The following is a 26,224-nucleotide window of genomic DNA, read 5'->3' on the forward strand; positions in this document are numbered from 1 at the left end:
CGTAAACGCCACACACTTGGTGGCTTTGGCAAAGAGGTACAGTTTCCAGTCCTGTTATGCCTGCAGTCATGAAGGGATCTTGATCGTAGAGTCTGTTCATTGCCCACCCTCACATACCCAGCTGTAGCGTGGAGTTTGCATGCACACTTCATAGAAATTATTGCTCTAGATGGACAGAGCTGAGAACTGAAGAACTCTGCTCAAGGTCATACAGCAAGCCAAGGACAGAGCTGAGAAGAGAATGCAGGCACCCCCGTGTTCAGCTTACCCGCTCAGGCACAGGAACGCCACCACCACTCTTGTGCTGTATGTTGTGGCACACAATCTATTTTATTGCCACCAATGGGTGAAATGTTTTCCCCATGTCCTGTGAGGAAGAAAAAGGAGATTGCAGGTTCTTGTGAAGGGTGTTGGGCTTCTCACCTAATGAGTTCTCACCTTTCAGTCCCAGGTAGATGCAAGAAAGGACACACTGGTCCATCATTTAACATAACCGCTTTGTCACCACAAGCTACATAAAGGCATGCTGCAAACAGTGTACTCTGAGCGCTCGTGGTTATCTTGGAATGACTGGATGCCACCCAGCAACACATGAAAAGGGCTCCAAAGCAGCTCTCCCAGGAGAGATCATTTTTCCTCAGTCTTCGCCAGGTCCCCACCACTCACTTTTCTACTGTTAATGTTTTCTTTCAAAGAAAACAGTAATTTTAAGATTTCATTTTCAAATAGACTATTTTACCATGCAACTAGAAAATACAAGCTCTCTTTTCCACTTCAGGAAATATTTCTTTTGCAGATGACTGTTGCTTTCACACAAATATATTGTTGTTATACTAAATAAAGTCCCAGCAAAAAAGGTGATACAGCTCCAGCAAGAATGTTGCAGCTGCAGGGCAGCCAATCAATTTTGCATTTCACTTGCCATAGGATAATCATTTATCTCTCAAAACCAGTAAAATTTGACACGCTCAGTGATTAAACCTGTATCTATGGCAACTTTCTGAAACCTCAGCAAGTATCCATTGGCTCATTTAACAAGGGTGTCTTAAGGATGACATGAGTAAAATTCAGCTTACGATCACCTTGCTGCCTCTCTTCATGCTGAACTAGTTGGGGTTACAGAAAAAAAAAAGGAGGTAGAACAAACAAATAAAAAGCAAAAGTGCTAAGAATGTGCTATTTGCAACATTCTCTACATCTCTCAGCAAACATCTATCACAGCAGAACAAGTATATTTTAAAGCAGCTAAACATTCAGGCTGGTACCTGGTGCACTGCATTAGGCGTGCAGCATAACAGAAGATTTATGTGAACGACTTGACCATCTCCCTTTAAAAGGAAAAGATGGAATACATAAAAACTCCAACGTCTGTTAATAGGCTCACTCTCGACTGCTAGAGTGAATCCCCCCCCCCCCCCCTCATTTGCATGGAGCACAAATTTCATAATAATGATACTCCCCACTGAAGAAAAGTGAAAAAATGCCAGGGATGTAATTTTAATGTTAATGACTGTTAACATGCATTAACATAAATCATTGCACATAAATGCCTGATGATTCCCTGAAAAGAAATTCTACAGAGACTAGTATTAGACAAGCTTGAATGATTTTTTCGTAGAATCGGGAACTCATTGTTCACAGCTATGCAAATGAGCGTTAAGGGTTCTGCTGGCTCAGGTGTGCCACAGTCTGGTAGCAATGCAGATCAAGGCTGGGTGCAATATTGGTGCTCAGAACATAAATGATATTTCACAGTGCCCTTCCATTTACAGGGCTCAGCTGCCCATTTCACCAGACTCTTGGACCTTACCTTCTTGTTACATTAAATCTGTATCAAACAAAGAAAACAGGCAGAACGTAACCAACATGACTCAATGCTCATGGCTTGATTGTAGCTTGATCTGCATTTGTAAGAACTCATGATACCGGGGGCTCGCCATCTCCTCTTCCTGGGAACTAGCAGACCTGTAAAGCAACTCAGAATTATGCTGCAGTACAAGTCGTATTTAATTAGGATCTGTGTCACTGCTAAGTAGGTAACCAGAAAATAAACCCAGAATTATTTCATCATGTGAAGAAACAATAGTATCTGTAAAATAATGACCAAGTCCAAGCACACCTTGCCTCACTTCCAGAGCATGCAGCTGTCTCATGTCCTGTGAGGGCAGAGATGCCATCCCATAGATGGGTCTGTTGTTACAGAAGCTCTTTATCATGAGGACCAAAAGTGACTGGAAGGAAAGCAAAGATTAGAAGACCAACAGAAATAAAACAGCAGCAGGAGAGCTGAAAGAAGATTGGCATATTTTAAAGTAAGCAGAATGATTATCTTTATGCAGGAAACCACACAGCCTGCAGATCAGCCTTGGCAACAGCTAAAGGTCACCTCAGCTGCATGCGGATGTGTCCCAGGGGGTACTGCAGACGCTGGAGAGCAGATAAAACATCAGTGCCTTCAGGGTATGCTTTAAGGTGAAAGCTAGCAGGATGTTCAACCAGGAAAATTAAGCTAAGAATATACTTTCTGAAGGCAGGTAAGGCAGAAAGAGAGATGTGGACAAATGGGAAATAAGAGGTCACTCAGCATTCATACCGAAACATCAAAGGCAATGAGGAGGATTGAAGATCTGTTAAGCCCCTGAAAAAAACAAGTAGGAAGTCTTGGCCTTCTGCATTTTAACTGGCATGTGATTTACCCTACAGAAAACCTCTCTTTAAAGATACCCAGAAGCCCTTTTTTTAGAAAAAAACCCCTGAAACCAAACCAAACCAACAAACTGACACTGACCGCAGAGCCAGTGGCAGCATAGTCATCTTGAGGCTATGCAAGTCACCAGTATCCTAGAATGACATGAATTTCAATTCACTATCAGCTTCTATATAGCTGTTAAACTTTGCAAATAAGCCCTTCTGCAGACACGAAGTTCAAACCTGGATTAGGGAAGAATTTGAGATGTAAGAAGTGACTATACTGCTAACTTTTTTAAACACAGAGCTATGCACAGAAAACAAAACCATGAGTGATAACGAAAAAGGAAGTGGCAGTATGAAGTAAACAAACTAGATGCCTTGCATAAAGCCAGGATGGTCAGAGCAGCAGAGAAAGATGTGGTTCACAGGGGACTTGATAACAGCAGCCATAAACATGAACGAAAATAATCTAGAGGTGGCTCTGACAAAAAGATGCATGCTTTGAAAAAAAGAGGTCCTGTAACTGCATAGGAATATTTTTCCTGTATTGGTGTTGAAAAATCATCTTGACTATTTCTCACTGAACTCCTCAGTAAGAGGAGAGTCCCAGAAATTCCATGTTACTCCAGCCAACAATACCACAGTTAGCTTCAGTGGAGATTCTGCTATTAAACTACCCTTGAACATTCAACCTCCTAATTGAGATTTGTTATTCTAATAACCCCAGAGCACAGCCAGCAGCTTCAGTGCCAACTGCTATAATTCTGAGGCTGACATAGGGAGCACGGCATGGAAATACGAGAGCTCAATTTTAAATTGGCTAAAATAAACTTTATTTTACTGTTACAATATATAATCTCTTATCAACACAACTCAAAGTGTTTACAAAATAATCTCATCTTCTGCTGCATTTTAAACACTACTTTTATACAAACTTTAAAGGTAAAATAGGAATTTGTAGCTAGAAATTGTTACATTTTTTAGAAGCATCACAAGAATTACTTCAAACAAGAGTGTTTTTTTCTTGTGATGCCATCTTCACAGACAAAACTGAACATTTATGGTAAACACCTGAGGAAGGATTCATGAAAGGTTTCTTTAGACAAAGGATGCCAGTCCTCTTAGGCTGACAGTGAGCAAGTGCATTTGAGCTAACTTAGGTGCTCTGAAACACTTTAGAAAGGAATGTCCTCCCCTTCCCTACACTGACTATAGGGAAGGGAGGGAGCCTGGTGCTTAATGGTAGCTTTCATGAATCTCTGCACTGATGACCTAGTATGCAGCAAGACCACAAAACACAAAGCTCTGGTCCTTAATACTGCACAAGAAACCATGGAAATCTTAAACAGAACAACAATTGAAGTATTACAATTGTCACAAAACCTAGTATTTTAGTATGTTAAGATTAAAGTTACCTAATGTTCTCCATGAAACTGGTAGCAACCGGCAAGTATTACATTACTCAACCCTCATCTCCACTACAATGCGCTAGGTACACAGTAGAAAGAGTGGAAAAAGCTACCATTTTCACAGCTGCTAGAAAGAGATGTGCTAAAGTACAAAAGACTTACGGTTCTGCCAGTCAAGTCAGTTGAGAGATTTTACATGCTAGCAGAATCAGGCTGACAGTGATTATTTTACATACAGCAAGCAGGTAGAAAGAGGTGCTACTTTTTTTCTCCCATGCATAGTTTAACCAGCTCATAGCCAGTTCATCTCCATTAAGACTAGAGATGCATGATATACCATTTGGTATAAGCCAAACTACCAGCAAATATATTTCCAGTGCAAAGAAAGTTGTCTTTCTTCAAGAAAAACAACTAAATTTAATGCTACTTGTCAAAAAAAAATGCTTACAATGTGTCATTTTCTACCTGTTTTGGTCTGCATTTCTAAAGTTCCCTTCCTTTCCCCAAATCACATCCAAAGACAGATGATCACAGTACATTTTTTTTTTTTTTTTTTTTTTTTTAGGCAAAGGACTGTCTCCTCCCCAGAATAACTTATACTACCCACTGAAGATCATCCCTGAGAGCACTGTTCTAGCTAGACACTTAGAAAGCAAACAATGTCTCATAGCTTAGAGGAAAAAAAGGCTGTTCACCCCGTGAAGTCCTGTGGTTTTAGAAAGTAAAAAAAAAAAAAATGCAGCTACTCTGAGCATTTAAATTCCCTGAGCTGAGTGAAATTTGAAGACAGTAATTTGTAACACATAGCATAGCAACATCTATAGCTGTACTTACAGAAACTGTAATTTTTTTACAGTGGTAATGTCAGATGTTAAAATACAAGCATAGAGCAGTTAGTGGTGGTTCCTTTTACTTGCTTCCTGTCACAGGAAACACGATGGCCTTCTTTGGTGAAAAACAGCAGTGAAGAAGCTTGATGACTTCAGATTCTTTTTCCTTCTGATACTCTAGCAATCTTTAAGTTATAGTTAGTGGAGATACTACCAGGCCATAGTGCAGTACAAGTAAACCATCCTGGAGAGAAGAGAAAGAAATTGTATTATTGTACCACTTTGCCTTCTCCATGAGGCATTTTCTGTCACCGCCTGGTATAACAGCCACTGCATGGCAGAACCTCAGATGCAATCTCACTCACCATTATATACCATGTCCCTTTCATACGGTGAATGCCAGTTTTGAAATATCAAGGCAAATAATTACATTCCCTTCTGAGATGGAGAAGGGTGTTAAAAAGAAAAAGAAAGTAAAATCTGGTACTTTGCTTTATTCTGAAGTTATAATGGAATTATCTCATCTTCATAGAACAGATGCTAGTTTACAACTCATGCTGCTTTCCACATGACACTGTGGGGCAGAAAAAAAGTAATCTCTTAAGTAGTTCTAGAAGATGCTGTCAAAAGCTGTACTGGAAAAGCCCAGACTACTACTACACATTTATTAAGTAATGAATACAAGGGATTACACAAAAATAATAATCCCTTTAGTCATGTTTCTCCTCGTCTGAGACTGCTCCACATAATAGAAAAACCTTTCACCTATGAAACAGGACACGTCCCAGCTCTTTAGCCTTACTTAAATCAGTTAATTCACACACAGCTGGTGAAAGGTCTAGCACTCAAGTCTGCTTCCACTATTGATCTACTGGGAATTTGATGTTGCACTAGACCTATTTATATGGACTGGCTTTAATAAAAGTTTTCTTTTGAAGGAAGAACTACATTAATCACAACTGATGTTAGAACTGATACGATATTTTGCTTCTGATGTTTTTGTCTATTAACATACAGGACATAAGATCACATATGGTTCAGAGAAGTTACATAATTCTGTGTGATGGGGTATATCAGCATGGGAAAAATAATTAAAAAATCAATCACAAAAAAAATAATAACAAGCCTGTTGCCACTTTACAAGTTCTGTATTATAATACGGTAACAGTAGAAAGTACTATATTAGGCTAAACACAGTGTTTAAAATATATTTAAAATATATCTATCTCTTCCAAAACTGTAATTTGTAATCTATGTAAAAAAGCTTTTGACTGGTTGGTGTAGCCTCAACTACTTATAAAAAACACCTCTGAGCCATTTTGCATTGGAGGAAATTTAAGATGAAGAAATTGATCTCAAGAAGACAGAATGTGCTTTTCCACACCTCCATGACATGCCCTTTTTCTTCCCTTGGGAATTCTTTTCAGACTGTACCTATCAACACCTCTATGTTCTGTCTGGAAGATGACCTCTTATTAGAAAACCAGAAAATTTTGCCTCCAGTGTCACAAAGCTCTTTCAGGAGAAAATCACCCTAATTGCTGCTGTGTGTAATTATTTTACTCTTCTACCATTAGTTTATTTAACTTTGTATGACAGCTAAATGTTGCCACTGGAAATAAAGCTACTGTTTTGCAGAAAAAGAAAAAAGAAAAAAGGAAAAAAAAGAAGAAAAGAAAAGTGCAGTTATTTTCAAAAGAAGACGACAGTGGAAGAGCTATCGGAGTTTTAAAATGTGACTGTGAAAGAAGATTCATAACAACGGAGAACAGATCTGCAACAGCAGTACTTTGATTAGTTCAGCCAACTTGCTCATTTAGTAAGACCTGAAGCTCTGCTTCTGGCTACAGATTTTGTCATTTACTTAAAGAGGAGATTAATATTCTAAGTCAGGAAAAGAGGGCACCAAAAAATGAGCCATTAGAAAAAAAAATAATTAAAATGTAAAGTCCTAAGAATGGCCATACCAGGGCAGACCAAAGGGCTACCTAGCCCCACAGTGAAATTCTAGATCAAAAATACATGACAAGGGCAAGTGTGCTACCTCCCTATAACATTTTTTCAAATTCAGAAGCGTCTCTCAGGAAGTTCCTGAGCCCTAAGTCAAAATAGTTTTGTATCAAGTGTTTCTTCTACAAACTTGGTCAGTTGCTTTTGAATCTACAAACTTTTGGCAACCACAAGTCAAATCTAAGGGAAATCAAATCCAAAATCTCTGGACATGGTGATGTCAGTCACAAGATCAAGACTGAAGGTCTGAAAAAAGGGATTAAAAAGCAGGTACTGAGAAAAGTGGATCACAGTATTTTTTTTATAAGAACTGTCAAAACCAACCAGATGGGTCATGTTGGAAAAGAAGGACAGCACACAAAAACACCTCTAGAAGAGACTACGTTCATGCTACAGAAATATCTATGTTCTTTATCTCTACATCTACGGGTGATACAAACAGCTTCAGAGCAAATGTGCTCCACGAGTCTCACGCAGCTTCACTTCATTTAAAGGATGCTTACGACAACAAATGAGGGCGTAGTGTAGGGTAGATGCCAGTCAACCTTAACTTTGATGGACAGGAATGAAAACAATCCATTAATAACCAAAAATACATTGTAAAGTCCTGAAAAGATGGAAGGAAGAGACAGGAGCTTTAACTCACTCAGGACCTAGCACGAAGTGGGATGATGGTGTTGCAATATGAAGATAGGAACCTGATTGTCCTCACTTCTTGTTAGTTAGAGCAGGTACTACAAAGTTACTTACGAACCCCTTGGCACGTATATTGTTACACCTTCACAAAGGTATACTTACTCCTTGTGCCTGTTAGCTACTTCAGTAGAAATAATAAGATACATTAAAGCTTCCTTTCTGTGAGAACTGTAGTCAAAACCACTTTTGTCTGTAGCAGAGTTTAAGGGAAAGAATAGTTTTAAAAGAAAAAATGCTACAATGTATTCTTTGATAAAAGAGTTTTCAAGTGGTACATTTGACAGCAAGACATTTAAAGAAATCATATCTACACAGGAAATATACCTGTTAAACCAAAGGCCAAACCCATTGCAATTCCTTCTGTACAAAGAGAAGCTGAGACTTAACCCAGTACTGGCACTGCTTAGTCTGTGATTACTTACTTTTTAAGTACTATACATTTCTACATGTTCATCTGCTTTCTCTAGACACTGTTCTTAAAAGGAAATCCAAACAGAGAATGAGCGCTCACTGCTTATTACAAATCTCACATCAGGCTAACTCAGATGTGCCCAAAAGCAAAGCAAAACTCTCCAGTGTTCTTCACCATGTATTTGTGAACCTGACCTAAAAAAAAATTAATGGTAAGTACCCCACCTGTTACACCCAGCTATAAACTTCAGAGTGGGAATGACAGACTGAAACATCATAGTATATACAGCTGTTGATGTTGTAAAGAGCAGCAGCAACAAGAAGTGCAACTTTCCAAATTCAGTATCCCCACAGCAGATGTGTGCTAGAGGGTCACAGTAATTAAATTAGATCACAGCTTTTACTGCCTACCTCAGGCAACCAAAAAACCCCAACCCAATAGCATTGGGTTACACAAAAGTGAGAGTTACAAAGAGACTACTATAAACTGCAAGACCTCTGTGCCAAGGGCTAAGGTCCTAAAGGAAGCTACCCTTTTTCAGCTTTTCCCATGTGTGAGCTTATTATATCCATCAGTGATGCAGAGCTCCGAGAAGGACAGTTTCAGACAAATGAAAATAACTAGCAGCTTGGATCATGTTACATTAGGGCAGCACAGGGGAGGAAGGTAATACAGGGAAGAAATTATATTCCCATACAGTTAATAACAAACGTCATTCCTCAGCTACTTGATCAAACTGAATTACAGGCAGATCTCAGTGCTTGGTAACAAAATTGAACCTTTTAAATTTTTCTATCAGTGCCTTTGATCTCTCCTTGCAATAAATTCCACAAGTTTTACACTGTTTTAAAAACTAAGCAAAGTCACTTTTTATATAAATTCTGTGCAGCAAATTTACATTTTTGCCTTAAAGAGAGCTCGGTATCTTATCTCCAGCTAATTAGAAAGATTCAATCAACCACACAATTTCAGAAATGTTAAAATATCTTGAGATCTACAAGATTAAACAAGATTTATTCCTGATTTTTTTTTTTAGCCTTTATCAACTAGTCAAACTAACATGTTAATTGTTTACATTCAACCACTAGAATTAGTTGCCTATTTACTCCAATTAAAAGAACCCAAACAGGTCACAATGCAGCCAGTGTCAGGAATATTTTTACCATCAGATCACACTTATCTTCCCATACCTGCTGGAAAGACACAGAGCTATACAGAACAGCTGAAATCCTGCTGGCTTGAACCTACAGGACACTTAAAATTACTGAGGCTCTAAGCCACTACTACACCTCGTTATTCAGTAGGACAAAAACCCCAACACCAAAAATCTCCACAAAACAATCTTGAGCATTTAAGAGCCATCCAGGAGGAGTAAAAGCCCCTAAAAAAACATCACTGTGATTATAGTCCAGAAAAATAAATCACACATAACTTATATGCTGCAATGCATTCGAAGAAACTTCCAAGACAAATGCTGCCAAAGAATGCATGTTAAAATTAATGCCTTTGGCAAAGAGAAAGTTAACTGCATTTTAAAAATAATTTTTCTCAGCAAAAACAATTACCTACTGACACGAATGAATCTGCAAATGAAAAATGCAGTTCAGAAAAGCAGTTATTTTTCTCCTCCCAACAGTGACTTTACTCATTTAAGTAAAAAACTCCAATGTTTATTCCTTTAAATGACTTCGTATTTCCTAGAGTAGCTATTGAAGCTATTTTCTTAGCATGAATCACCTACAATGAACGTCAGAAACTGGTAAATGACAACAGCAGTTTTGAAAAGTGTTTCAGCATCCTAGTGAGAGCCGTTAGGGGCATTCTAAGCTCCAACACTGGTTTGGAAAGGCTGGAAGGTTATGATGGCACAAGATGTCCTTGGAGCTTAATGTAAAATCCATCAAATGTTCCTCCGTAGCTGTAGTCTCACTGGGCCAGGATAATCATGCCCCTCATTGAATTTCAGGTCTTTGTGAAAAAAACAGGCATTACTATTTTTGAACTTGACCTATCAATTTTTATTATCCTGGATAATTATCTAAAACATTTTCCAAGGTTTTTTTAATCCTAAAAATGCACCCCTTCTTCATTTCTGAAAAATAATATAGCATGGGACTATAAAACATGAAAATATCACAATTATTTCATATCACAAAAGAAGCAACTGCGGTCTATTTGCAACATTCTACTGTAACTATTTGGCACCCTAAGAGGTTTTGTAACAAAGTGAAGAAAAATTAAGAATGAACCTGATCTTTCAAACTTCCTGGCAAAAGTGACTATGAAAGCACAAGACTTCACAATAAGCAAAGATCTTGTTCTGTCTGTTTGCCCAGTAGAGCAGGCTTGTGAGAATTCATCACTAGCATACTGATTTTGTAATAACGAGACTTGAAACCTCGCTGGAGAACGTGCCCCAGGACAACTGTTTCTCTTTGTTGAGCTGCTGACTGGTACTTGGCCACTAAACATGAATCAGGCAGACCCAATTCAGACAAGAAATGAAAGACACTAAACTAGGCAGATCCATTTCCGACAACAAATGAAACTGATGCAGTTTTCCTTAAAGTGCTTCCCCAAGAGCTTTTTTGATACATGAAAAGCTTTCACGCTAAGATGAAGTCTAAAAGCATGTACATCTGACTACACCTCTGGACTGAGAAATAAATCATCGCCCTGCAATTTAGTGAAGCTTTTAGTAGAGGGCACTTCCATCACTATGTGTTGATTGCTCTATTTACTTACAGGGAACTTGTTACTTTAGAAGTAAGTTTGTTACCAGTACTGGTTTCCTCCTGGTTTCTATGCCCTGCTCCCCAAAGTCGGTAAAGTTACATTTTTCATTTTTAATTCATATTATTTTATAAACAGCTAAGACATCAAGTACGGCATTTATTCCCCTTGACTACAGAAACTATGGAACACACCACAAGCCTCAAAGATTTTTAATGCCTGCCAACACCAGCATGAGCCACACAATGACTGCCCTGACTGTGGGATCCCTCCTAGTGACTCAAATCAACTACGGGTGACACATTGTCCAAGATATCTTGAAATTAGCTTTCCACTTCTTGCCTCAACAGAGAAGCCCTCTTGCAGCATGAAAGGGCTCAGCAGAAAAATTAAATGTAAAAGACTGCAAGTATGCACAAATGAGCCAAGAGAACTGAATTTGCTACTATTTCAGCCCTTCCGCAATCTGCTTAGATTGGTATTTTATTTGGAAAGCAATCTAAATCCTACTTCTTCCCACTGTATTAAACATTAACTTTTCAGACTTCCAAGTTTAGATTAACATACAGTTTACCATACGTCATGATTTTACATCTGCATCTTACTATGCACTGGGAAGACTACTTCATTGTTTTTGCTGTACTTCTAAAATGGTGTGAGCTTTCCCATTATAAAGATGTTTGAAAAGATTCCCAAGGAAATAAAAAAATGCTTTCTTATTTGCAGAGCCAGCAGCACTTAAGATAGTAAGTTACCAACAAGAAATAGTTGGCTATACACACATGCTGTGACCAGGACTGGTATAATATGCATCAAGCAAATTAATTGCATTCATTACTCTTTATCTTTGGCTTGTGTTTTTATGAACAAGGTCATTCCCCTAACCCAGTCACAAGGCTAGCCTTATTTGGGATGCTTCAGTCCTTTAATTTCTTGCAGAGATGCAATCGCCAGGGAGGAAAAGAAGGAATGTTAATTGAAAGTAAGGCAGGTATAAGATAGCAACTTGTTTTGGAATAGGAAAAAACCCAAACCCAACCACAAAAATCTCATATCCAGAACATCATCAAACCATCAAGAACACTCTCAGCACATGGTCTACTTCTCAACTCTACTTTCAACATAAACAAACATTTTGCATAAGCTGCAGAGATTTTTCTAAGTGATTTCTTCAGACAAGTTGGTGCTATACTTCAGCACAAATACAGGCTGGGCCGAGAATTAATTCAGAGCAGCCCTGAAGAAAAAGACTTGGGGGTGCTGGTGGACGAGAAACTCAACATGACCCAGCAACGCACACTTATAGCCCAGAAAGCCAACTATATCTTGGGTTCTATCAAAAGAAGTGCAACCAGCAGATCGAGAGAGGTAATTCTCCCCCTCTACTCTGTTCTCTTGAGATTCCACCTGGGGTACTGTGTTCAGCTCTGAGGCCCTCAACATCAGAAGCACATGGACCTGTTGCAGCAAGTCCAAAGGAAGGCTGTGAAGATGATCAGAGGGCTGGAGCACCTCTCCTGTGAAGAGAGGCTGAGAGAGTTGGGGCTGTTCAGCCTGGAGAAGGCTCTGGGGACACCTTAGAGCAGCCTTCCAGTACCTAAAGGGGCTGACAAGAAAGCTGGAGGAGGGACTTTTTACAAGGGCATGGAGTGACAGAACAAGGGGTAATGGCTTTAAACTGAAAGAGGGCAGATTTAGATTAGATACATGGGAGGAATTCTTCACTAAGAGTAGTGAGGCACTGGAACAGGCTGCCCAGAGAAGCTGGGGATGCCCCACCCCTGGAAGTGCTCAAAACCAGGTGGGATGGGGCTTTGAGTGGAAGGCATCCCTGCCCATAGTAGTGGAACTAGACGATCTTAAAGGCCCCTTCCAACCTAAACCATTCAATCATTCTATGATACCTGACAGGTTAAGAAAGAAGTTTCTATTTTAAAATAGAAAGCATGGAACTAACCCCAGCTGTCACACATACCTGCACTGCGCTCTCTCCTATGGCTTGACGAATTTCCCTCAGTGTCTGGTAGTGTTCTAGCAGGTGATCACCACATATTATGTCCACCTGTGAAAGAAAAGGAACATGGTCAAGTTCAACCTATCTTTGGACTAGCAAAACAGTATCTAAGCCCTTAACATTTTATTAGAAGAGTTAAATTCTAGCATGTTATACACTAAAGCCATCTTTACCTTGTTGTCCAAATGTATTTAGCATGTACAGCACTATTGCACTGCCCTAATGCCTCCCATCCCACCCCTGACCTGAGGCTCACTTCTGTAACAGGGAGGACAGTTTATTGTTCCACTCTTAGTTTGGGGTGTTTGCTGAAAAACACTGTTTAATAATAGCTGTGATGAATTTAATGAGAATTTAGATCATGTATTAAAATGATCCCACAAACATCCAGAGTCATTTATCAATTGCAAAAGAGGGCAAGTTGTGCCACTGACAGAAAATGAGCTATTGCTGCCCTCATTCTTGAGTGAGAAAACACATGAGTAAGTTTGCTTAATATGACTGTTCTGAAGAAGTGTTTTAGTACAAAAGAACAGCTCACTGTACGAGGATGTCACACAGTCCTCCTGCAAAATGCAATCAATACTTCAGTGATACAAGTGAAGGGCATACTCAGCAGTTCTAAGCAACGTCCTCTACTGCAGCTAAACTATGTCAATGATGTCTGCAATTCTGGAGAAGGCACTTTTGTTAAGTAACTGCCCACAAAACCTGTAACTTTGTGGAAAAAAGAGACTTGATAATGAGGTATTCTGAATTCCTTGTCTTCGCTATTATGAAAAATAAGTTTCTTTATACAGTTACTACGAATTTACTGTGCATAATATAAATCCAGTCTCCAACATTCCAAATTAAGCAGCTAACACAGCACTGTGTCTCTTTCAGTTGCAGCCTGGTTACATTTTCCTTATGAACAATTTCTACATACAGAAATGAAAAGGCTCTCATCTGTGAATTATGATGAAACCTCAAAATTAAAGAGCATTGACAATGAGCTTCCCACAGCTTTCTGCAAGGAAACCATCTAAGCTTTGCCACTGCAGTAGTCATGGAGCATACTGCAATATCATTACGTATTCTCTTATATGGCCACTTTCCACTATAGAATGCACTCTGTGCTTCAGCTATTCTATTGCCCTGGATTTATGCTCTTCTGCATGCTGACCCACTATCTCTTTCTTGTTTGTCATGGAGACATTCAGGAAGATTTATGCCTCATGCTGGCAGACCACATTCTGAGAATCAGCAACACGGGAATTCTACTCCTTAGATGCTCAAAAGGGCTAATTTACTTCCCCTCACCATCTGTATAGTATGAGAATGATATAGAATACTCTGTTCATGTTAGATTGAATCTTAATGTGCAGAAGATGTAAGCTGCTTGTATTACTTCTGCTTTTTAGCTTCTAGGAGGAAACCAGTAACTAAAAACTAATCTGGACGAAATGTTAAATATTGATTAGATATTGATCCGTACATACACACGTGCATATCTATTTAAAATCAACATTTCATGTATTTAATACAGAACCTGAAAGAAATAAATTTATTTTTTGTTTTTGAAAGCTGGTTATAGTTACTTCTGCTGTTTTCCATGCATTCTAGCCTCTACAGTTATTACTGCAGGAAGACAGACATGTCTGCTTCACTTTCCAGTGATATGTAGGTTTAATTACTTTTGCTTTATAAGCTTACTTTTATAATTTTTATACAATAAGGCACTGAAAACTCAATCCTGCTCCCACTGAAACATATAGATATACACATTTTATATGTTCTACAGAAATAGAAAATCTATTTGCCCAATATAGGATGCAAACAGACATAGTGACAACTGCTGACAAAACAGAATCGGAATGCTTGTTTGAAAATAACCCACTGTTGATCCTGCTGCTCATTTCTAGTACTAATTATTAAAGACCCAGTGTCTTCTAATAAATTAAGAAGAGTTTTTTCACATTTACCATGTTAAGAGTGCTCTGAATACCAAATGCCTAATCTCCTCATTTCGGCACCAAAGCCTGCATCTCTGCTTGCTATCATGCTAGGATTCATTCTATAAGGACAAAAGAATAAACCATACAATGAAAAAAAAATCCCTGTTCACTGTGAAAAATCAGTTGTGAAATGTGCCTCAGAGGAATCCTTGTGCCATACAGGATTTAATATATTCCATTACCAAAGAGGCACCAGCAACACAAGTGCTATAAATTTACTACAGATCCAACTGACTGGTAAAACTGAAGCCAGCTAGTACTGATAGCTCATGAGACAGCAGTAAATACAGATTGACCTTTTGCCGAAAGGGAACATGAAGGTGTAGCTACTGAACACTCAAGTCACTTCTGTTAAAATGCTTCTTACAATAGACTAGACTTTCCATTATGCCATTTATTTTCTTTAGCTGTCATGTTCGCTATTGGAGCTATTTCTCTAAAAGCCACAATAACAGACAATTCTAAATTAATACTCACCCAGTAACAGAGATAAAAATGGAAATTTTTCATGTAAGGGACATCCCACATAAGAATAATCGCAAGGGAGAATTTGGCCCAGAAAGCAGATGACCTCAATCAATAGTTTCTATGCCAACCCATACTATCCAGGGAAGGACAAGGAAACCATAAAGTTTTAGAGATTGACATGAGCATTTGAGCTAGTTATTAAAAAAGCTGGCAAAGCTTTCCATTTCCTCTAGCTACTATCTACTTTTCACAGGCACCAGCTACGAAGTCTAAGACTGGCATAAAGAAACTGCATCAACAACTACACTGTATGAGCACAGACTTCCTTTCAGTCTTCCCCCAGGCTGCAGTGTGCACACATATGCTTTAAGGAACACAGATCTGATTATGGATTATTCCATAAGCTACATTAATGCATTCAGACCAGCCGAGCTGCAAGTCTTTCAGCAGTGTCTCTCATCCTTACAGAATGAACGGCAAGAAGGCATAATGCTGCTCAGGATGATCTCAAAGGAAATAACACTTCTCATTTTCTCCCCACTCTCCAGCAGAACACAAACCACACAGACGTGCATCAGCTGTTGAAGCCAAGTCCCTAATGGATTCCAAACACCATAGCCTGTATTTCGCTCAGATTAAATGTTACCTACTTAGCTTTTACTAGCAATTCCAGTTGCTCAAAAATTATTTTCATACACCCCCCCAACAAATTCCAGCAAGAATATTAAAAAGACCTTGTAATTAGAAATATATATAAACACATACAGAAAATTAATCGTTTCCCAAAGCATAGAGATCAAAACAAAGCACCAGAAAGAGTAAACTACAGTCAGTCAGCTCAAGTGGTAGATAGAAATAAGTGAAGTCTTAACATACCAGATAAACTAGGAAATCTGAATCATAATCCATTTTCAAACTGAAATACAGAAGTCTGAAAATAATTTGAGGCCTCAGACTAGGAAAAAAGAATACAGACAGTGGCTTCAAAATGGCTTTTTAGTTTTATATATACTTAACATATGAGAGAGATAGCTTATTCACACTTTCATTAATCTCAATCCAACCCACTTGTGCAGGTCAATGAAGAAGAGCAAGTACTAGCTAATATTCCACACAAATAAATTAAATAAAAGAGATCCAAGTACAGTCTAGTTCAGAATGGATAACATTTTCTATCACTTGGTCACTGAATCAGCTTTAAAAGGGAACAAGTGAAATATTCTCAAATAATACTCTTACACACTGTCAAACTAAGCTGATACTCAGTAGGAACTAACTGCATTCACAAAATAGCCACACCTAATGTCCTTACTAGAAGTCTCAACAATGAAACCAAGAACACAATTGCATGTACTGAGGACAGAAAGAAGGAAAGTCTCTGTGTCCTCCTTACAGTCAAATCTTTTCAAGTCCCAGGTAAGGCACAATTAAACTCTGTGGCAGTAAAGTCTTCTGTAGATAAATGTGGGAAAAAATACAGTGAATGCCATGCATTTTAGCTCAATAGTGCCCGAAACATGCGTTTCTGAAAGAAATTTCCTAGCTTCCCAAGGGAATCTAGCGCAAGGACTCTAGCCCCAAGTTAAGTGCACCAAACTAATTATTTTTTATACAAAATTTCATTATTTTAGCTAATAAAGAACTGGAGAGAGTCAGAAATCAAGATTAAAGAAGTAATATTAAAAAGAAAAGCTTGTCCCAAGTGAGTATCTGTTTCTTCTTTAACATACGTTGGGGAAGTGTATAGGAAATTAACCACTTCAGACCTCAACTCTTTCAAATTTCTACTGCAAACTAAAAGAGCAGCCAAGTGCCCTCTGTATTTATATTCTTTGCACATATGGTTTACAACCTATTTCCCTAAACTCTTCTACCTGTGATGATTTATATTCAGGTTCTCCCTAATTTTGTTTTATTAGCCATCCTTGGAAGTTTGAGTAAGAAATTATTCATTAGGCTTACTAATCTTTAATGACACATCTGACATCTCTTTTGCTTTTTGTGTCTACCAACAAACCCATCAGCTTCATGCTTACTACAATTAGAAGATGACAGCTCAGTACATACACTCCTTTAATCTTAAGTCTCCGTATTACAAAGAAATGATCAATCAGGATACAAAAATAATTGCTGCTTCATTTCCCCAATTTCCTAATCTTTTAAAAATAAGCCTGAGTATCTTCAAGTCAGTCATGATTTGTAGCATGAAAACAGACTAAAGGTTTCCAGTGACAAAAACCCCCCATACTTGCCAAAAAGACCCAGAAGCCGATCAGTTAAGAAGGGGAAAAAAAAGCAGCCAAAGGATCTTGACTGTAAAAGAAATTGGATTTAACAGCAGGACAAAGGCAGTGATTGTCTCCCTGTAGTCTGCGCTGGTGAGGCCGCACCTCGAGTACAGTGTTTAGTTTTGAGCCCCTCACTACAAGACAGACGTTGAGGTGCTGGAGCGTGTCCAGAGACGGGCAACGGAGCTGGGGAAGGGGCTGGAGCACAAGGCTGATGAGGAGCGGCTGAGGGAACTGGGGCTGTTCAGCCTGGCCAGGAGGAGGCTCAGGGGGGACCTTGCTGCTCTCTACAGCTCCCTGACAGGGGGTTGCAGGCAGGTGGGGGTCGGTCTCTTCTCCCAGAAAACAACTGACAACAAGAGGAAACAGCCTCAAGTTATGCCAGGGGAGGCTTAGATTGGATATTACGAAAAAGGTTTCACTGAAAGGGTGGTCAAGCATTTGAACAGGCTGCCTGGGGAGGTGGTGGAACTGCCATCCCTGGAGGTGTAGATGCGGTGCTTGATGACATCATTTAGTAGAGGACTTGGCAGTCCTGGGTTAACAATTGGACTTGATGATCTCAAAGGTCTTTTCTGACCTAAATCATTCTGTAATTCTCCTGAGGCACACAGTCACACTGTATTGTCTCAGAAGGTTACTGCTTTATGAAAACACAGCCTTCAATCCAAAGCCTATTCCCATCAGTATCAGCTTGACTGACCAATAATTGACAGCTCTAAGAATTGTTTACACATTATGGAACTCCTGCACTAGAAACCTACATAAATTACTTTTCATTGATGCATGGCACAACATATGTAACATTTACCATGTATCCCTGCCTATATGGCCAGCAGAGTTTGCAGCCTGATCTGTGGGTCCCACAGGGCTGTGTCAAGAGGGATGTGCCAGGGTCAGATCTCTGTGGTAAAAGGCTGGTTGCAATTTCCACAGAAAGTACTACCTGAAAATCAGTTAGGGAAAGTGGATCATTCTGAGGATTGAAATAATAGATACAGGAAGGGATTCAACAGTATGATGTTCAAAGTCATTAATTCAGAAGGTTGTAACAGGTTTTGAAGCTTTACAGTGAGAGCTCTTCATCAGGAAAGAGCCTGGGAGGTGAACATTTCGGGTTGATTAGTTTATCACAGAAAAAAAACAAAAAAAACCCAAAGAGAAATCTGAAGCTGTGAACGTGAAAGAGGAAAATAATTTAGTGAGGAGTTTTCTGTAGAATTGAACTAAAATGTATAGAACAATGGGATTTCACCTGAAATGCAGCTTATAGTATTGTTGCCTAGCATTTTGTATCTGAACTGAATTGTTGCTGAAATACACCGAAGAACTGAAAACTCTTTTTGACATGCAATTCCTACAAAATGTTTGAGGAATATGCAGGTAAATTCTTTTGTACCATATCCTGCTCTTTAAATTCTTACTTGGAAGCGTGTGCCTACATTTGCATTCATTCATACCTTCTGTTTTAACACATACATCCACAGTGTTAGGATTTCTTAGCTCATGTCTGCTTCTTCAATATTCAGTTAAATCTTACTGTTATTCAGCTCCTACCTGTCTCTGCCCTCATATCTTCCCACACTCACACACTTTCCTGTCTATGTATTCAGTTTTCTTTGAAACAGAAGTATCTTTTCGTTTTGAATTTAATCTGCTGAAATCTTAAGTGGTACTTTAGAAACTCTAAACAAATAATGAAGAATAACAAAAATTTAAGCATGTTGCAAATGAGTTGGGAGAGTTGTTTCTTGTGGATCACAAGATTTCAAATGTTTTATTTTTTAATCCTTACTGCACTGAGAAGAACCTAACTTTACCTCTGGACTCTAATGAACAATGGAAATGTTCTGTCTGAAGCACAGGCATTACACTGATCACAGTGAACTTGTAAGTGCCATTACAAGCAGGGTATACCTGACAAGTAGGGTCCAGATCCATTTTTCTTCTGAGGAATTTCTCTACGTGTCCAATTGTTGCCTCCCCAGAAACACGCACAAACTTCTTTTCCAAAGGCTGCAAAGAATAAATGTAAGATTTAAAGACAATGTACATTTTCAGTCATCCCTTGAAAACCCCAAACCCGGTAACAAAGGGAGACAGCTTAAATTTTTGGAACTTTCACTGATCTATTTCCAGATTACCTCATACCGAAAGGATTAAATATATATTATGACTCCAGATTCAAACTTTCTGCTGTTTGAAACAACATTTTAAAATAACCAGCTACTGAATTCAGTCCTATTTTGCTACTGAGGCACTGGAGAATGATACTTGCTATTAATTCCACATAGAAAAAAATCAGTATTACACAGCATTTTAAGAGCCTCTCCCCCCACAAGCATTTACTCATCAGAAGCACACGAACTGTCTCCTAGTTTCCTTATTTTCCCCAAATCAGGCTTGTGTACCAAACATGATTCAGATCATTAAACCATGTCATTTTACAATGCAAGGAGCTTAAGCCCTTTAGCAGTCTAGAACTATTATAACTTGGGCTCGAATCAACTTAATAGCGCATGAAATACCATAATCAATTAAATACACTACTATGCAGAACACAAGAGTGAGATCGGTCTGAAATCTTTTTGTATCATTTCTAAATACTTTCACAGCAAGGACTGCAATGACAAAACATTTGTTATGCCAGCCACAAAAATTTTAATGGGTTTCCCTTCTACGGATAAAATTTTAAAGAGCTGACTAGTGATATGGGTGGATAAGCGAAGAGGCACAAAGGCAGAGCAGATGACTGCACTGAGTGTGATAAATGGATTACCTTTTGTGTCAATTAATTGGATTTTTATGTTGCCTTCTGAACAGCTGTGATTTACTATCCCTGTTCATCATATTCTTTCAGTTTGAAAGAAGGGTCAGAGAGTCACGGACTACCCTTGAATTCAATCATGAATTTAAATATGTACCCATGATAACTGTGGTTTTGGAACAATAGTTTGATTTATTAATGTACAACAGCTAGAAATGACAATCAGATCCGATCTAGGGAACCATGCTGCTACAAGGTTCATGATGCTGAATTTATGCTTGCTGCATGCATAAATCACAGTTTATGACCATGGACCCTGTAATCTGTTTTCTCCCTGCCTCCAAACCCCTTAAAGACAAAAAAAAGGCTGAAAATCCTTCATATATGAAGTTCAACATCTAGTTCAGAAAAATAAAAGACAGCTAAGCAAGTAATCGAGGACAGAGCAATGCTACAAATGCATCAGGGTATGTTTTGTGAGAAGTGGATATGAAAGAGGTTTTGGAAGGCAGAGGAGTAGTCATGAAGTGGAATAAAAAAGCATGGAGATAGTGTGGCGAAGAAAGTAAGAATAGAAAGGAAGAGGAGAAAGTGTGAAGCAGAGGGCATTAACATACAGCAAGAAATTTGAAAATACTGCAGAAAAATACCAGTTATAAGATGTGGTATTTCTTAAAATTCATATAGATGATGTAGAAGACTAAATATGCAAATAAGCTGAGTCACACTTTAGTCTACACTGTGAGTAATGGTGGGCAGCCTTTCATCTTCGACATCCTCATAGCACTAGAGTTAAAGTGAGCATGAATATGTGTGGCTTAAAAGGGAAAAAAAACCAAAGCCAAAAACCACACACACAAAAATCCCTTTCCTGAATCACAAAAACTCAATTATATTTGAGCCAAGCAAGGCAAAACTACTCACATTGGAATGGGATGTTTCAGAGGAATTAAGTGGCTGACACAGGTTTTAATAATACAACATACAAGTTAAGAAAAATGGTTGTACTACCCTGCAGTCATTCTTGTGTGGCCCAAAATGAAGAGGATAAAAAAAAAAGCAGAAAGAAGGGCAAATATAAGACAGAAAGGATGGGAGGTGATACAAGGGCAAGGAGATGGAATCTATACTGATGTTTCCACCTTTGTGAAAATGCTTATTTCTGTATTTGAAAGTTCGAACTTGCCTCCTAAGCTCTGCCGTAACAAATGGGATTACTACTAAAAATAGTATGAATAACTGCAATCAAATCTAACAGTTCAGATTCGTGCCTGAAAAAATATTAATCAGAAATCAACTCAACTGAAAACATGACGGAAATTAGTAAAATGGTACAATCAGGACAATTCATATTTAAGTTACTAATACACTTTTTTCTCATATTCTTTGGCAGTAAAATTCTCCTGCTAACCCTACCAGTTAGGTGTCCCTTGTATTCTATTATTCTGGGCCATTCCATGTTTTGAGTCCTACAATTCCAATACAATGAAAGATTAAATGCAACATATACTGAGTAATTTTAAATTACATCTCGTTCTTGCCCTTGAATAGAGTCTTGTTTTCTAAATGTTTAGCCAGAATAGTGGAATGACACACTCTGAGCACCTCTAACTACAGCACATGAAATCATGAAGGCAGCAAACAATGTGCAGTTCCTCTATGAATTCGTACTGAAGTAGCTCAGTAAGATCTTTATTAGAAGAACAGCAATATTCTTTAGTACGGGATTGGGAACACTATTTCTTGTTTAGCAGAACAGCCACTGCTCAGACAGCAAATGTTAGTGAAGGGATGGAGAAAAGAATAACCTTTCTGCTGAGTAAGAAAGCATATGGTGCTGTCTAGACAATTTGTACATTTTTTTGTTATATGCTTAAGCACATAACTATTTATTATACTATTGTTATACTTCAGGCTATGTTTCCTCTGAATAACTTTCCACTACAAGTAGAAAAATCATCTTCAAAAAACCAGTAGTTTAGACAATGTCTACACTTTTGTTTAGGATTCCAGTAAAAGCCATAGTTGTGCACCTTTTGGACAGAGATGCAAGAATAACAAGCTGCAATCACCTAGGTGAAATTTCATCAGTATCATTCCCATTCTCCCACCAAAGCTTTAATTACGTAGCCTCAGAAGCATTCTTTTCCTATTCTGTGATGCTATACAATAATTGGTGTAAAAGTACACCGTAATCCAAGGTTGGTTACCGCTATGCTGATGAAAGTTCAGTGTGTTCTCAGTGTAAGAAAAACAAACTAAATCAAATACGTACAGGTTATACATATTTCTGATGTAAATTGCAAGAGAAAAAAAATCAAACCATATCTGTACCTTAAAATTCCCTGTGCCTTCATTAGCTCTGAAAAACAAGCGTAAACACAGTCAATATTGCTAAGGTTAATAGTTATTAACACCCTCAAGCTCTTTATTATAATAGTGACTTATTGATTTTGTAGTCCAGCATATTAAGTTTATTTTCCAAATCTGAGTTTAATGAAAGGAGGAACCTCACACACTAGACTGAATTTACTTTTTTTTTCCTCCTACCCTTTATTTGGTACTCCGTTTTTCCTGTGAATTCAGCTATCTATGACTTTAAGGTTTGTCTACACAAGATGGAAAAAACCAAACCAACACAGCCTAAAGCCTTTTTTAAACACAACATAACACTAATTTTCATAGGAGTAGGCTTTAGTATTAATGCTGCTTAAACATCGATACCTCATCATCCTTGATATTTGGAACCTCAACAGACAGAACCCAAGAAGTTGCTAACAGAATGTGCTCAACCACCAAAGAGGCTTTCTGGGCCAGTTGTTGGCCTTCCAGACTATTTATATCATAGGATTAATTCTAATGTTATCCAGGAACTCAGGAAGGCAGCAGGTGTTTCTCTGGAAGGTGGAATACACAAAAATATGGCAAATGACCAAATTCCCAGCTGCCTTCAACAGAGGTTCATTGATTTGCAGAGTCTGAGCATGTGACCTACTACTGATCATCTACACTCCACACCTCCATCTTGTAGTGTGATATATAAATTTCTCAATTAATTAACAGCAATTCATGGCATTTCACTATTCTTGTATTGCATTAGCAAGTATGTATGTATGAGAGAGGAAAAACCCGCAGTATTTAATTGCACTGAAATTGAACATCACTATAAATCAACTTATTATATATAGTATAATATATATTTCTACTGACCATTTGATATAGTAAACAAATGCATTTGTAATATTTCTACAGACCACACATTAGCATGGCACTTCAAGTTACTGTAATGGAGTATCCCGTCATTAAATATGTACCAGCTATCAGACAGAGTTAAGTAAAACTATCATCAAATTCTGCCACTGAAATGAAATTTGAAGTTACTAAGAAGCAAACAGGAAAAACTTGTCCACTACAGTTGTCATTTTCTTTGATACAGTTCAACCGCCACAGGTAACCACAAAATATACTCTAGAGATGCAATATAGACGGTCAGACTTTCCAAGTAACAATTTCTGCTGGCCGATGCAATCAATTTCAAGTTTTCTTTATCCAAAATGCTTTCTTAATCTCTCATCACCAAGATAGAGCCTTTGATTTTGACCACTGAAGAAAACTATTAACCTTCAAATATATAAAGTATAAAAGATCAAAAGATAACAAAAGTCATTAAAAATACAAAGTAAATGCTGTTAAGCCATCATACTTTTGTTGTTAGAAACATTCTGTGCTTCCTTCCATATAAGTAACAAAACCACAGTGGACAGTTTCGCAGAGTATAGATTATATTTGCACAATACTGCCTGCTTTCCTATCAACACTGGAGTGGAAGCTTGGAACAAAGTACTAGAAAAACAAATACAACAACACAGATTCAAAAGTCATCTTGTTTCACGGCAGATACATGTTTACTAGTTTTGAGGCCCAAGTCACCTGACATCTTCCCCTTGGTTGGAAAAAACAAAAACATACCTGCCGAGAATCAGGAGCAGGGAAGTAACCACGAGACTTCTGTAGTGGAGATGTAAACCAAATTACCTCCACTACAGTGAGTTCAAACTGTATCTAACCCTGCAGTCACAACAATCTATGTAAGCCTTCCTACAATCACCAAGTGTTCCAACCTGAAAGGGACATCCTTGGAACTAAAAATCGAATTCATTTTTTTTAAAGTCATTTTACAGTGAAATTATCACTGGCAAGGGCACTGGGCTGTTGGTACAAAAGCACAGTTCAGTGCCCCTTTACTCCATATGCTCCCTCTGCTGCCTGCCAGCCCAGCACGGCCAGTGGCTGGCACCCATCGTGGGTCCCAGAATGGGCAGCCTTCAAACTGGTATCTAGATGGCGGCTTCGTAAGATACAGCCACAGCCAAGGCAATAAAATAACAGCACACACATTCCTAACCCAACATAGGTGTAGGGTAAATAGCATTATATTTACTCTTTTCTACTGAAATTTTAGTCAAAGCGTTTTACCTTATGTCTGTGTATATCCATTTAATCGTGTTTCACCCAATGGGGTAAAAAGCCTGCCTGAGCACCAGGTCACTGGGTTCCTGCACTAATTACATCATGTATTTTATACCACATTCATTAAAGGGAAGAAAAGCCTTTGTAAGTACAATTAAAAACTATATTAATTTTTGAGAGCACAATACACAACAGTCACACTCTGAACAGCTATATAATGTCTATAATGTCTTTGCTTTCCTCTCCTGTTCAACACATGGCTCTTGGCTTTACTTATGACAATCCTGCTCTTAATGCAAAACTATCAATTTCCTCAGTCTCATTTTTTCAGTACTTGAATGTATTTCCATACCACCCCTCTCAGCAGAATAGTAGTATAATACCTTGTTTAAAAGGAGGAATCCGAGACACTGTAACAAAGAACTGCAAGTGCCCAATTTGGGACATCCAAGACTGGATTTGATACTACAGTTTTAGTCATGACTCCCAGTGCTTTCAGCTGTGCTTGTGAGAATTCAGCACTTGATTTCAAGTCAGACATAAAGAAAATGAACACTGAAATTAAGTCAGTATGTGGATTCAGAGATATTCTACAGTACAGTCAGGCACTGTTCCCTAGAGGCTTAGCGGTATGACCTTCTCTTCCTGAAGTCCCACTCCTCATCTACTTCAAAAAAAATGAACTCACATGATGGGCAATACAAAAATAAAGCAAACAAAACAAAAACCACACAGACCATCACCCACCTAACCACAATTTACCCATAGAGGAAATTTGTTCTGTACTCTGAATAACGTGAGACACAGCGGAGACACTGGTCATAACATACAGAAAGACTTGGACATGATGTCTATAAACAGTGAGGTTGAATCAAGATGGTATGCTTTGCTGCTAAAATTTCCCTATTTCTGAGGGCCTGATTTTAAATCATTTGTGTAAGTCTGTCATGATTACATATTGAGGTCTCTGAACATTTTGCTCAGACCAAGTCAGGCCAAAAGCAGCCACAATCTGGATAGAGGAGTAAAGGCTGCACAAGAGTCAGGTTGCTTCCCTGCAACAACTGAGGGTCTGCTAGCAGAGTAGTTACAGCTTTCAATCCTTTCTCAATTACTCTCTCTCAATCAGTAACATATAAATTTGCATATGGCCAAAGCAATACAATTTCTCTTTGTGTTCCTGAAAAAAACTCAAGTGTTTGTGCTGGAAATCCACACACCCCCACCCCTGAGTTTTAGCATAATTCATTAAAGGCTGTGAAACTGTCAGGCCACATTACTACAGTCATCTTTAACATTTAGCGGAATGCTGCTCTTGCTACCCTGGTTGTAGTCACAGTCCAAGTTACATGAGCAAGTCCCCCAGCACAGCCAGCATTAATAGTACCACCACCTACAGGGATTAAGTTAAGTGTAAGAGACAGGTATTTCATCATTCA

The 26,224-nt window shown here is 38.5% G+C and overlaps 1 protein-coding gene across 2 annotated transcripts in view; it reads right to left on the reverse strand.

Annotated features, from left to right (window-relative positions):
- Positions 1 to 3,500: 3,500 nt before the first annotated feature.
- PCGF6 (polycomb group ring finger 6) overlaps positions 3,501 to 26,224 on the reverse strand; it is a 28,513-nt gene continuing 5,789 nt past the window's right edge. The window contains exons 7-10 of one of the 2 annotated variants that reach the window (XM_055802922.1): positions 22,650 to 22,677; positions 19,466 to 19,564; positions 12,757 to 12,843; positions 3,501 to 5,174 (exon numbers count right to left, since the gene is read on the reverse strand). In XM_055802922.1, the coding sequence (XP_055658897.1) occupies positions 5,118 to 5,174; positions 12,757 to 12,843; positions 19,466 to 19,564; positions 22,650 to 22,677 (271 nt within the window). In that variant the 3' untranslated portion in view covers positions 3,501 to 5,117. Of the gene's footprint in view, positions 5,175 to 12,750; positions 12,844 to 19,465; positions 19,565 to 22,649; positions 22,678 to 26,224 lie in introns of those variants that run through there. The other variant, XM_055802932.1, reaches the window with a different exon arrangement.

The sequence above is a fragment of the Falco peregrinus genome, chromosome 1, assembly GCF_023634155.1.
Source record: "Falco peregrinus isolate bFalPer1 chromosome 1, bFalPer1.pri, whole genome shotgun sequence".
NCBI lineage: Eukaryota > Metazoa > Chordata > Aves > Falconiformes > Falconidae > Falco > Falco peregrinus.